This window comes from Entelurus aequoreus, linkage group LG13, assembly GCF_033978785.1.
Source record: "Entelurus aequoreus isolate RoL-2023_Sb linkage group LG13, RoL_Eaeq_v1.1, whole genome shotgun sequence".
In the NCBI taxonomy this organism is placed as follows: Eukaryota; Metazoa; Chordata; class Actinopteri; order Syngnathiformes; family Syngnathidae; genus Entelurus; species Entelurus aequoreus.
In genome coordinates, this window is record NC_084743.1 from 41,615,940 (window position 1) to 41,629,922 (window position 13,983).

Here is a 13,983-nt window from a genome sequence, read left to right on the forward strand (position 1 = left end):
CTCAACAACCAGCTTCCTGGTTGCAGCCAGAAACTTAAAATCAGACTCACCAACATCAGCATCAAGGAGGGTGACTCCCTCATTACAGACAAAATGGAGGTAGCTAGCAGACTTAACACCTTTTTCACCAGCATAGCCGCAACTCTTGTCAACAAGCTGTCCCACCACTCTGGTCGCTTTGGTGTAGAACACATTAAAGCCTTTTACAGAAAGCTAGGAGTATCCAACGATGATTTCAAATTAGAAATGGTCACAGTTGATGAGGTGTTTAAAAAATTGAGCGCGCTCCACCCAAACAAGGCCACCGGCCTTGATAATATTCCCTCCAGATTCCTCAGGGACTCTGCCTCTATCATTGCCCCGATCATCACACACATAATAAACCTATCAATTACACAAGGCCAAGTACCAAAAGATTTTAAGATAGCAAGAGTAACTCCCCTCTTTAAAAAAGGAAGCAAATTGGAACCTGGCAACTACCGACCTGTTTCTATTCTCAGTTCCATTTCGAAAGTAATGGAGAAAATAGTTTATGAACAGGTCGATAGTTACCTTGCCACTAATAAACTCATGTACAAATTCCAATCCGGCTTCAGAACTAAACCACTCCACTGACACATGCCTTCTCTATCTGACCGACCACAGCAAACATGAGGTGGACGCGGGCAAATACTGCGGCATGGTCATGCTGGACCTTCAGAAGGCCTTTGACACCGTTAACCACGCTATACTGTTGGATATGCTCAGAGCAATCGGATTTAAAAAAAACCTCATGGAGCTGGATGCAATCTTACTTGGAGGGGAGGGAGCAGGTGGTAGAGGTAAACGGCACCGTGTCCCCCCCCCCCCCCCCTCTCGGTGAGCTGTGGAGTCCCCCAAGGCAGTATATTGGGACCTTTACTGTTCCTAATATACATAAACGACTTGTCATCGGCATGCGACTGTGAATTGTTTTTGTTTGCGGATGACTCTGCCCTGCTGGTATCCGACAAGGACAAGTCACAGGTGGAGAAAATCCTCAGTACTGAGCTCTGTAGAACTTGCACCTGGCTCGCTGACAACAAGCTATCCATACACTTGGGTAAAACGGAATCCATCCTGTTTGGGTCCCACATCAACCTTAAGAAAGTCAATGACTTCACTATAAAAGTGGGTGACATTGTTATCACCAGGAAAGATGAGGTCACCTACCTAGGTTCCATTCTAGAGGCTAACCTTTCCTGTGATAAAATGGCAACCAAGGTAATCAAAAAGGTTAACCAACGAACGAGATTTCTCTACAGAATCTCCTGTCTGGTCAACAAAAGCACCATGAAGATTCTGGCGGGAACTCTCGTTCAACCCTTTTTCGATTACGCATGCACCTCCTGGTACCCTAGCACCGCCAAAACCCTCAAATCTAAACTCCAAACATCCCAGAACAAGCTAGTCAGGTTACTTCTAGACCTCCACCCCGGATCCCACCTCACTCCTACCCACTTCTCCAAAGTGGGCTGGCTCAAGGTGGAGGACAGAGTAAAACAACTTGCACTGAGCCTAGTCTATAAAATCCACTACACCTCCCTGATACCGAAGTACATGTCAAACTACTTCCTTAACGTAAATGACCGCCATAACCACAACACCAGGGGGAGCTCCATTAACCACGTTAAACCCAGATTCCGAACTAACAAAAGTCTTAACTCATTCTCTTTCTATGCCACATCAATGTGGAATGCGCTCCCAACAGGTATAAAAGAAAGGGCATCTCTATCCTCCTCCAAAACCGCAATAAAAGTTCACCTCCAGGCAGCTACAACCAAAACTAACACCCTCCCCGGATTGCTAATAATCAAATGTAAACAATCAAATGCAGATACTTTTTCTTATGCCTTCTGATCTCTCTCTCTCTCTCTCTCTCTATGTCCACTACTTGCTGTCCATATCCTACCCCCCCCCCCCCTTCCACACCCCTGATTGTAAATAATGTAAATAATTCAATGTGATTATCTTGTGTGATGACTGTATTATGATGATAGCATATATCTGATAGTATATATCTGTATCATGAATCAATTTAAGTGGACCCCGACTTAAACAAGTTGAAAAACTTATTCGGGTGTTACCATTTAGTGGTCAATTGTACGGAATATGTACTTCACTGTGCAACCTACTAATAAAGTCTCATACAATTACTCAATTTACCATTGTTACCAAAACACAATTTTTAAAATCAACTTTGCTTTCACACCCATCTTGAATTCTGATAAAATAGATGGAGCAACAGCAGAGCAATACCAGTGCATCTCTGTCCCACTGAGCAGTACCAGTTACAAGCTCTGCTGGTGGCGGGTAATAATTACAATAATTTTTTAGCTTTATATTTTAAAAATTGTATTTATTGGAAATTCATCCAAGGGATAGATCCCTGTTTTCAATATTACCTATGCAACCCCGTGCCACCAGTTGCTCATGTCTACTGTACCATAGGAAGTACCACAAATGTCTTGATTCACAATTTGCAGTCATCTTAAACCCCCATTAGGGGTATACACACAAACACACACACAAACAAGTTCATTGTAAAGTCTGCTTTGAATGCAGCTTAATACAGTGTTGTTTGTATCAGTCAAAATGATGCCGCACCACAAAGGCACAGTGACAGCACCGCGACTTGACAACAGAAGTACTGTTGTATTTCTGTGTTCCCCACTACCGTGTTTGCATTCTGTATCGCCAGTGTGCGTAGTGGAGACTATGTTCCATAAATACTAGGGCTTTTCAAGTGATGGTAACGCGTTAACTATAAATGTCAATAACGGCACAAATTTTTTTAACGGCCGATTAACGCAAACACTTCCTTTTTGACCCTCCTGCTGTGCCGTAGCGGGGGGGACTTCGCTGCAAATCAAATCAAATCAAATCAACTTTATTTATAGTTCACTTGTTACTGATGAGCCAAAAGCGAGCAGAAATGGACAAAGGAAAGTCTACCTAAAGGAAATATCAGGTTCAAAGCCATGGAAAGTTGTTATCCCGACAAGAAAGGACTATGTTTCGCCATGAGAAGAGGAGACATCCCTGCAGCAAACGCCTGCTGCGCGCATCGTTCAGAGGTGGGTGGTGCTTCACTTCCGTGTTCAGATTACGTGTAAGGTGCAGTGATAACATAACATTTAGATTGTTACTGTCACTGCTTTAGTAAGTAAGATGACATAAAAGCTCAACAGAAATGAAAGATGGTCTTCAGGATGTTGAAATGAGACTTTTTCTACTGAAAACAGTCGATCCGACATCAAAACATGTCAAGACACTTTCTCAAACCAATCACACACTTTTTCGGCTTCAAAATAAAAGCGTTTTAACTTCGTTTAGGATTTCTCCTTAATGTACAGGCTTAATATTAGCCGCCACACCTAACAAAATAAAGTAATATAATGTATTGTAGTGTCCAAAAGAAAACAAACAAAGTCTGACGCTCTTTTTAGCTTTTATGGCCAATTTATGCTAACATCAGGCCCAATTCCAGCAAGTATTTCCACCGTGCAACACGTCTGCTTCCGTTCTTCAGTCCTACACACAACACTTGTTCATTCTCCGCCGACACGGTGTGTTCAAAGACCATGGGAAAATGACCACCATAACACATTAACATACACCAGCTTGCTCTTCGTCATGGACATGGCGCGACAGAATCTAAACAGAATCTCGAAACACGAGTACAGTTGCCAAAAACACCAAAAATAAATGCTAGATTTGTTGCCAATCGTTTTTTAGTACAGAAAAAGTGAGGAGAAAAAGAATTGGAGAAATCTAAAAAAAAAAATATATATATATATATATATATATATATATATATATATATATATATATATATATATATATATATATATATATATATATATATATATATATATATATATATATATATATATTCTAAAATTAGTACATTGTATAATAAGCAGCAACAATTTTAAAATAGAACAAAACGATATTATATAAGAAAAATATACATGTTAATACTATACTTAATAACATATTTGTTTTAAATGTATAATCAGATCCCTTTTTAAAGAATATATACAAAGACATGCAACTGGGGATAGGTTGATTGGTAACACTAAATTGGCCCTAGTGTGTGAATGTGAGTGTGAATGTTGTCTGTCTATCTGTGTTGGCCCTGCGATGAGGTGGCGACTTGTCCAGGGTGTACCCCGCCTTCCGCCCGAATGCAGCTGAGATAGGCTCCAGTGACCCCCCGCGACCCCGAAAAGGGACAAGCGGTAGGAAATGGATGGATTTATAACATGTTCTGGTCGAGTCCTCAATTACAGAATGATTAGCAGGCTCAATATTACATTTTATTAATTAATGGAAGGTTAAAACATTTTCATGCAGCAATATGAAGCCAGCTCCCTGATAATTATCTGACTAGGGTACACTTATTGATGATGAAAAATTATACCTATCTGCGATTAATCGCGATTAATTCTGCGTTAACTATGAACAATCCGATTACTCGCGATTAAATATTTTAGTCGTTTGACAGCCCTAATAAATACCAATCTAGACAGTGCTACTGTAGAATAAATGCAGTATCTGATTACTTGCAAAACACAGTGCACAGTAGAGCTTAAGTAATAAAATAAAACCTTCGATTAGCTTTAGAGGAGTGCATCTCTCCAATTGGGCCATGGGCTTGTTTATTTTACATTTGGCTCGATCGTGTGACCTGTGTACCAGTGCACTCACACCTTTTCAATTAAAACGGATTTTGTTTATTTTTTTACGCCCGTCTTATATATACAAAATTGCTGCACTTTGTGCTAACTTTGAAAAAAGTGTAATGTTGTTATAATCTGGTTGTTGAATGTATGAAATGTGTCTTCAGGAAATCAAAAATTCCTACATGCTTTTGTTTCAGGTAAGTACATTTTTATCTTATGAAAGTAAAAAATTAAGTTCCTAACTATTTTTTTACCTGCTGGATAGGACTTTGGGCTTGGAAGAGAATTCGTCGCCCTAGCAGCTCAGCGAAGATACAGCCCACAGACCAGATATCAATGGAGTTGGCGTAGTGGCGGCTCCCCATTAGGATCTCGGGGGCTCTATAGTATTGAGTCACCACTTCCTGAGTCATGTGCCGCGACTCATCGGTTTCCTCTACCCTGGCCAGGCCAAAATCACAGATCTGAAATAAAGTCATTCAAATGTCACTTCCTATTTAGTTTTATATACAGTCGTGGTCAAAAGTTTACATACACTTGTAAAGAACATAATGTCATGGCACACGTCAAAAGTGGTAAAGGAATGGCTAAATCAAGCTAGAATTAAAGGCCTACTGAAACCCACTACTACCGACCACGCAGTCTGATATTTTATATATCAATGATGAAATCTTAACATTGCAACACATGCCAATACGGCCGGGTTAACTTATAAAGTGCAATTTTATATTTCCCGGGAAACTTCCGGTTGAAAACGTCTATGTATGATGACGTTTGCGCGTGACGTCGATGGTTGAAGCGGAAGTATTCGGACACATTGTATCTCAATACAAACAGCTCTGTTTTCATCGCAAAATTCCACAGTATTCTGGACATCTGTGTTGGTGAATCTTTTGCAATTTGTTTAATGAACAATGGAGACTGCAAAGAAGAAAGCTGTAGGTGGGATCGGTGTATTAGCGGCTGGCTGCAGCAACACAACCAGGAGGACTTTGAGTTGGACAGCAGACGCGCTATCTGACGCTAGCCGCCGACCGCATCGATGATCGGGTGAAGTCCTTCGTCGCGCCGTCGATCGCTGGAACGCAGGTGAGCACGGGTGTTGATGAGCAGATGAGGGCTGGCGTAGGTGGAGCGCTAATGTTTTTATCATAGCTCTGACGAGGTCCCGTAGCTAAGTTGGCTTCAATGGCGTCGTTAGCAACAGCATTGCTAGGCTTCGACAGGCGGCACAGCATTAACCGTGTGGTTACAGGTCCAGTGTTTGGTTCGGTGTCTCCTGATAGTAGTATTGTTGATCTTCTGTCTATCCTTCCAGTCAGGGGCTTATTTATTTTGTTTCTATCTGCATTTAAGCACAATGCTATCACGTTAGCGCCGTAGCTAAAGTGCTTCCCCGATGTATTGTCGTGGAGATAAAAGTCACTGTGAATGTCCATTTCGCGTTCTCGACTCTCATTTTCAAGAGGATATAGTATCTGAGGTGGTTTAAAATACAAATCCGTGATCCACAATAGAAAAAGGAGAAAGTGTGGAATCCAATGAGCCCTTTTACCTAAGTTACGGTCAGAGCGAAAAAAGATACGTCCTGCACTGCACTCTAGTCCTTCACTCTCAAGTTCCTCATCCACAAATCTTTCATCCTCGTTTAAATTAATGGGTAATCGTCGCTTTCTCGGTCCGAATCGCTCTCGCTGCTGGTGTAAACAATGGGGAAATGTGAGGAGCCCTTCAACCTGCGACGTCCCGCTACTTCCGGTACAGGCAAGGCTTTTTTTATCAGCGACCAAAAGTTGCGAACTTTATCGTCAATGTTCTCTACTAAATCCTTTCAGCAAAAATATGGCAATATCGCGAAACGATCAAGTATGACACATAGAATGGATCTGCTATCCCCGTTTAAATTTTAAAAAATAATTTCAGTAGGCCTTTAAGATTTTAGAATGGCCTTCCCAAAGTCCTGACTTAAACGTGTGGACATTGCTGAAGAAATAAGTCCATGTCAGAAAACCAACAAATTTAGCTGAACTGCACCATTTTGTCAAGAGGAGTGGTCAAAAATTCAACCAGAAGCTTGCCAGAAGCTTGTGGATGGCTACTAAAAGCGCTGTATTGCAGTGAAACTTGCCAAGGGACATGTAACCAAATATTAGCATTGCTGTATGTATACTTTTGACCAAGCAGATTTGGTCACATTTTCAGTAGACCCCTAATAAATGTATAAAAGAACCAAACTTCATGAATGTTTTTTGTGACCAACAAATATGTGCTCCAATCACTCTATCACAAAAAAATAAGAGTTGTAGAAATTATTGGAAACTCAAGACAGCCATGCCATTATGTTCTTTACAAGTGTATGTAAACTTTTGACCAGGACTGTACATTGGTAACAATGTTCACATAGCTGTAGCTGGAAAAGTAAAAACTTCCTACACCATTGGATGTTGTAGGAAAGTGAAGAGAGCCCAATAGCATCAATAAAATGCACTACCCAAATAAAACTAAGGACTGAATCAGAGACTTGATAATAACAATGTAAAAATAATTTGAGAGCTACAAAACAAATAACTAACAATGAGTGTATGTCTACGCACCTTTAGTACACAGTTGCTGTTGACCAAGAGGTTGCCTGGTTTAATATCTCGATGAAGGATGCCAGCAGAATGAAGGTATTTAAGTCCTGGTCATGGTAGTTGTGGCGGATGACAAAAATGAAACGTTTTTACATATTTTCTGATTATATTGACTGAATGATTTGCAGTAGTCAAAAGTACTATCAAAGGGCTGCACAAAAATGTATGGATTTACACTAACATGCAATCTAATTTCTAAATTGACCTTTTTTTTTTTTCTTCTTCACTCACGCTGCACTTTTGTGACACTTTCTTTTTGCTCTTCCCTTGTGCCCCAGTGGGCCTGGTCTGTTTCTTTCCGCTGACGGCCAATACCACCTGTCAGGCTCATTATGGATAGTCTTTATTGGAATTTCTATCAATTAAATCCCCTGTCAACTATCCTTCCTAAGCCTCTCATGCGGTAAGAAAGTCCACTGGAAGTTTCTTTAAAACTGAACATTATATTTAAGGCTGAAACGACGCGTCGACGTAGTCGACGTCATCGGTTACGTAAATACGTCGACGCCGTTTTTGTGCGTCGACGCGTCGCATAATGACGTCACATTACCGTCATGGCGAAGCGCAAAGCAGACGATCAAAGAAGACGATGCGAGCGGTGCGAGCGAGGGGGGAAAAGCATGCCAAAAGTGGTCAAAAGTGTGGGAGTATTTCAATAAACGGCCTAATAATGTTGTTGTATGCACACTGTGTCGAGCGGAAATGGCCTATCATAGCAGCACAACGGCTATGAACGAACATTTGAAAAGAAAACCATCAACTAGTCAATCGTCCGCGCGAGCATACGTTGTCATCATTACACAAAAACATGAATGTGTCATTTGTATCTGCTAGGGGTGTAACGGTACGTGTTTTGTATTGAACCGTTTCGGTACGGGGCTTTCGGTTCGGTACGGGGGTGTACCGAACGAGTTTCTAAGCTAAAGTCTTAACAAGCTGCTTTGCTCCGTCTGCCTCTGTCTCAGCACGCAGCATTGTCCCACCCACACAACCATCTGATTGGTACACACGAAGCATTATCAGCCAATCAGCAGTGCGTATTCAGAGCGCATGTAGTCAGCGCTTCAGGGTGGAGCAGATAGGTGTTTAGCAGGTGAGCATCAGGCAGCGGACTCTCCCCAAATGACAATAAACACCTCCCAGTCAACTACTAGTAACATCACTATGAGCCCGTTGACCTTCTAGAAACTTAAACTGCAGCTCAGCTCACTCGCAATCCTGGCTTGAGGTGAAGGCTAATTAGCTCTCAGTTCCAGCCACATCGACCCCTTTTGAGCGCCTATTTTCAGCTGCTGGGAATATTGTAAACAAGAAAAGAACCAAAGCATGTAGACATGCTAACCTTTCTTCATTACAACTGTTAGACACTCACTGGAATGAGTAGAATTGGTTATTGTGTACTGTGTTGGACTGGATGTTTATTTTGCACATTTTAAAAGCAATACTTAATGTTTACAGTGCTCCAGAATATTTATATTGGCACTTTTTTGTATTGGATGTTTATCTTTATTTTTGCACATTTTAGCAAATAAGCAATACTTTCACTTTTGTTGAAATGTTTACACTGTTACAGAATATTTCGTTTTGCACTTTTTTGTATTGGATGTTTATCTTTATTTTTGCACATTTTAAAGCAAAATAAGCAATACTTTTACTTTTGAAATGCTTATACTATTGCAGAATATTAAGATTTGCACTGGATGTTGACTTTTATATTTGCACATTAAAAAGCAAATAAGCTACTTTTAATTTTTTTAAATGTTAAAAGTTTTAAATGTTTACATTGTTACAGAATATTTAGTCATGTTGTTGTCAATGTTGACTGAGTGGCCATACTTCTTTTTTTTTGTAAATAAAAGCCATGCCTTTTGAAAAAACGGGCCTACATTTATTTTTTCATCATTTTGAATAAAAAAGTAATCGGTAAAAGGAAAAATAATCTATAGATTAATCGAAAAAATAATCTATAGATTAACCGATTAATCGAAAAAATAATCTATAGATTAATCGATAGAAAAATAATCGTTAGCTGCAGCCTTAATTATATTGAGGAGTCTTATAATAATGAGCACAGACTTTTGCCAGGCGTTATGTCGCAATAGTAAAAAAAGTCCACAATCCTGCTCCCGATCACCCTCAAAATTGATTCACTTTGGCCCTCACGCACAAAAACCTGTCATAAGCCCTTTTTCACGGAAAAGTGTAGATGTATCAAGATTGACGTTGCCGTGGAAATCTGCGGTGCCTCACGCCAACATCATGCTTCAAATACGCACATTTCTACAGGGTGTGGATACTTAAAGAGGAACTTCATTTTTTTTTTTAAATGTGCCTATAATTCACAATCCTTTACACATTTTGTTGTCAATTACACAAATTATATTCATATAGGGGGTGATCAGAGTCACCCACCTCTTCTAAAGTTGTACGAATCATTGCAGTGATTATCTTTTCAAACAGGGTGTAGAACTACTTAATCTCTGTTCTGTTTTGGCTGTGCACATCCATCTTCTTCATCACCTTCTTCCTGATGCCCAACAATGTATTTTTTATTTGAGCCTGTGTACGGTTTTCTGAGCACGCAGCAAACCGTATTCTCAGACGGGACCCTTTTTTGATCACTTGATACAGGAGAAAGAAGCACCTCCAACTGAGTCATACTTAATTGTGATGGGCAGAGCTTGCATAGTTCAGGCACATGGCTAATTTTAATATGTTTTGCGTATTTACAAGGGGGCGTGGCCTGGGCGTGCACAGGCATCTGGGTTATAAATTCCACGTTGATTGCTTGGATTTGTTTGTGCATGCACTTTAATACATTTGAATTGTTTTTCTTGCGTACAATGTTTTCTGGATAGGAACGTATGCCTTTTTTAGCAGGAATTCCATGCAACTCTAAATACATGAGGCCCCTGACATTTCCTTAAAGGTGAATCAAAACACACCCATCATTTTTTGAGCAACGTGTAACGGAATGACAGAAGTGGAGTGAACACTCTTGTTAGTCAGCCACTCATTGTTGTGCCACTAGAACACACACACAAAAGAGGCTTTTACTGTACCGCAAAACATACAACGCTGTAGGCTCAGGCCCAAAATCTAATTAGATGTTCCTTATCATATTTTGGACACTTACTGAATGTTCTGCCCATACTTTTGAGTTATGTTGCTAACTTACTATTAGACAAACCAACGGCAACAATTACATTAACCACAACCACAATTAGAAAGGCTTTGGTCATGTTCGAGTCAATTTAGATCAGTGGTTCTAAACCTGGGTTCGATCGAACCCTAGGGGTTCGGTGAGTCGGGCTCAGGGGTTCGGTGGAGGACAAGACACACCCGACTCATCGTGTAAATAAAAACTTCTCCCTGTCGGCGTATTACGGATACGCAAATTAGTAACATATTGGCTCTTAAGTAGTCATTATTAAGTACTTATTAATGCTTTATTCGGCATGGCCTTATTATAAGCCTAACCCTCTAACCCTGGCCCTAACCCTCTAACCCTAAACAAATAACTCTAAATTAAGTCTTTGTTACTTAGAATATGTTCCCCTAGTGTCCAAAAAACTCTAAATTAAGTCTTTGTTACTTAGAATATGTTCCGCATACTAAAGTGTTACCAAAAACATATAACTTCGTCTTGAATTTAATTTTTCACTAAAGAAGGGTTCGGTGAATGTGCATATGAAACTGGTGGGGTTCGGTACCTCCAACAAGGTTAAGAACCACTGATTTAGATACAGCAGTTTATATTTTCGAAATCTAGTGATGTTTGGAGCATTCGAGGGTTTAATTTGATTTTCAACGTATACAATCAAACACAAGTGATATTAAAGACCACAATTTGACAACAAACATTATGTATGTTTTCAAACTAATAACAATTGTGTGATTACTCCAAAACATGGCCTTATGCATGGTGAATGAACACGTTTGATAAAAAAAATAAAAAAAATCACCCAAGGGGATCGCGATATCAATTCGATGCAACAAAATCATGAGTCACGTTTTTTGCGGTATTGTACAGCCCTACATCAACACAACAATCATGTTAGCAAATATTTACATATCGGTCTCAGGCAGCAGTTCTTTCAAAATGTTAATAACAATGATTAGGTATACATAAAAAAGTATCTTACCTCGTAGAATTTGATAGAGAAAAACTTTGGCGTGGTCTGAGCTCAGAGGCTGTGGTGAGACAATGATCTTGTGCAAGTCGCTTTGCATCAGTTCAGTCACAACATAACTGGCCATTGGTAAGTTAAGGCAAAATGGAAAACATAAGCAAGAGCATAAAGAAAGAAAGACATTATCATGGGCTAAGTAGGTAAATGCAATGTTTTTTACGCTAATATATTTAAGATGCTACAAAGAAATAAACTAAAGCACTAATGGGGAAAGGTTTAAGTCTGGCTGCGGAAAAAAAAAATTGCAACTCAGCTCAGGGATATACTATGGTCTACTATGTGTGGTGTATACAATATCCTTTATATACAGCAGCGTGATGTGAGTTCCCCTGTGTGGTAATCAGTATAGTATACAAGTTTTAAACTGTATTAACAGGATGCTAGTACGCGCAGCTGGGATGGGCTCGAGCACCCCGAGAGGGGAAAGTGGTACAAAATAGAAGGATGGAAGGACGTTAGTGCATGCAGATACAGTACATGGGTGAGCAACCTAATTTGTTGAGGAATTAGCAATTGTACCACATTATTTCATCAAACTAAAACAGCGAGCAACTTCCCCAAATTTCCCTTCCATGCTTAAAATCGAGACCTGAACAGACCACTGCTATACTTTCAACTTGAGTTGCAAAATGGGTTCAAACATTTGGTTATGGTATTATTTCAGACATGCATAGTTACAATATGGTATACTATTTACGGTTGCACATTTCAGCCTGTCTGAAAAGGAATCAGAAGTAACAGAGCGTTACACATACATTTCTGAATATCCGGCTGGGACCTCCAAAGACATGCACCTGGGGATAGGCTGATTAGCAACACAAAATTGGCCCTAGTGTGTGAATGTGAACAGTTGTTGGCCCTGCGATAAGGTGGTGACTTGTCCAGGGTGTATCCTGCCTTCTGCTCGAGTGCAGCTGGTATAGGCCCCATCCTGTTTACATAGTCCATTACTGGCTAGACACGCTTTTTAGTGCTGCAGCGTGTTTCTTTTTTCGCCATTCACCATTTTGTCTATTTTGCTTACTCAATATGGGTCCAAAAAAGCCAACAACACAGCCTGGAAAGAAGGAGGGAATCGCTGTGGACTTATAAATGACTTTTTACGAGGAGTACGCCGTTAACGACATCATGGGTCACTTTTGACAAATTTAAAAGCCATGCTAAAAACAAGGCACTTTGGACAGATTCCTGGTGCAGCAAGGACCAAGTGAAGTCCAGTCTAGTCCAATTGAGACCAACACAGTAGGAAGAGAGGAGCAGGAACCCTGGAAGAAGACTCTCTTTCGGAGCAGTAACACACTGCTGCTCCTCCCTGCTTCTTCCTCTTTCTAGTTTCTACCTCCAATCCCTTTCTGCATTCATCATAATTCATCTCCTATTGTTGCCTGCATGCCACAAATATTCGCCAACAAAAGGTCAAATGGATTTTACAGGGTTTTTTTGTAGGAACATAGTTAACATTTTTGAGAGCACCAAAGAGGGACTTTTGTGTGTGTGTGCGTGCATCATCAGTTCAGCTAACCGCTGATGTTGTGTTGCTTGGATAATGCTGTAAAGAGATTGTTGATCCTACACCCCCTTGTTAGGTTTGTTTGATATACCGTCTTCAAAGTGTGTATTTCTTTAATAAAATTGGGACTTCAATTGAGGCTACTGTTTATATAGGAAACTCTGCTTTACTATACAAACTTGTCGGTTTACAAACCATGTTCAAGAACCAATTAAGTTAGGAAATCAAGAGTCCACTGTACTTTGTAAACACCCTTGAGTTTGAAAATGTTCTTAAACTGGATCATATTAGTACATTGACTTATTTGCTAAATCTATTTCATAATTCAACTCCACATACTGATATGTGAAAGGTTTTGCAGTACAGAAGAGCCTGTATGTGTTGTACATGCATACAAATATTTGAAGTTATATTTGTCCTCTTTTTTAAGAATAATTGTTGTACAGCGTTGAGTAGCAAGTTATTGTTAGCTTTGTGCATAATTTTAGCTGTTTGCAAATGTGCCAGATCATTGAATTTCAATATTTGTTTTTTTTAAAAGGGTTTGAGGGTGTTTTATAACCAACATTATGAATTATTCTAACTGACGTCTTTTTAAAAGGGCTAGTGAATGAGGAATATTTTTGTAATTATTTCCATTATTTGTACACAATAAGAACAATAGAGAATATGGAGTGATTTTCGGTCCAGAACATATTTTACTTTATTCATTATTAAAGTGTTTCTTGCCAACTGTATTTGAATAGAAGATTTCCAATTCATTTTATCATGTATTTTTATGACTAAAATGTGATTTATTTTACCCTGTTAATGTCTACGCTGTTCACTTGTATTTGTGTTTGACTCTTACACCTACTGTTACTGAACTGCATTATTTTAGTTTTTCTTATGTTCAGGGACAGTCTGTTTTTGTCAAACCAACTCTTTAATTTGTTTGTGTT

General features: G+C 39.6%; 1 protein-coding gene across 1 annotated transcript in view; it reads right to left on the reverse strand.

Annotated features, from left to right (window-relative positions):
- The window catches only part of nlk2 (nemo-like kinase, type 2), a 92,212-nt gene that overhangs the window by 42,798 nt on the left and 35,431 nt on the right, over positions 1-13,983 (reverse strand). Inside the window, exons 4-6 of the mRNA XM_062067865.1 lie at positions 11,485-11,591; positions 7,301-7,386; positions 4,961-5,170 (exon numbers count right to left, since the gene is read on the reverse strand). Of these exons, the coding sequence (XP_061923849.1) occupies positions 4,961-5,170; positions 7,301-7,386; positions 11,485-11,591 (403 nt within the window). The remainder of the gene's footprint in view (positions 1-4,960; positions 5,171-7,300; positions 7,387-11,484; positions 11,592-13,983) is intronic.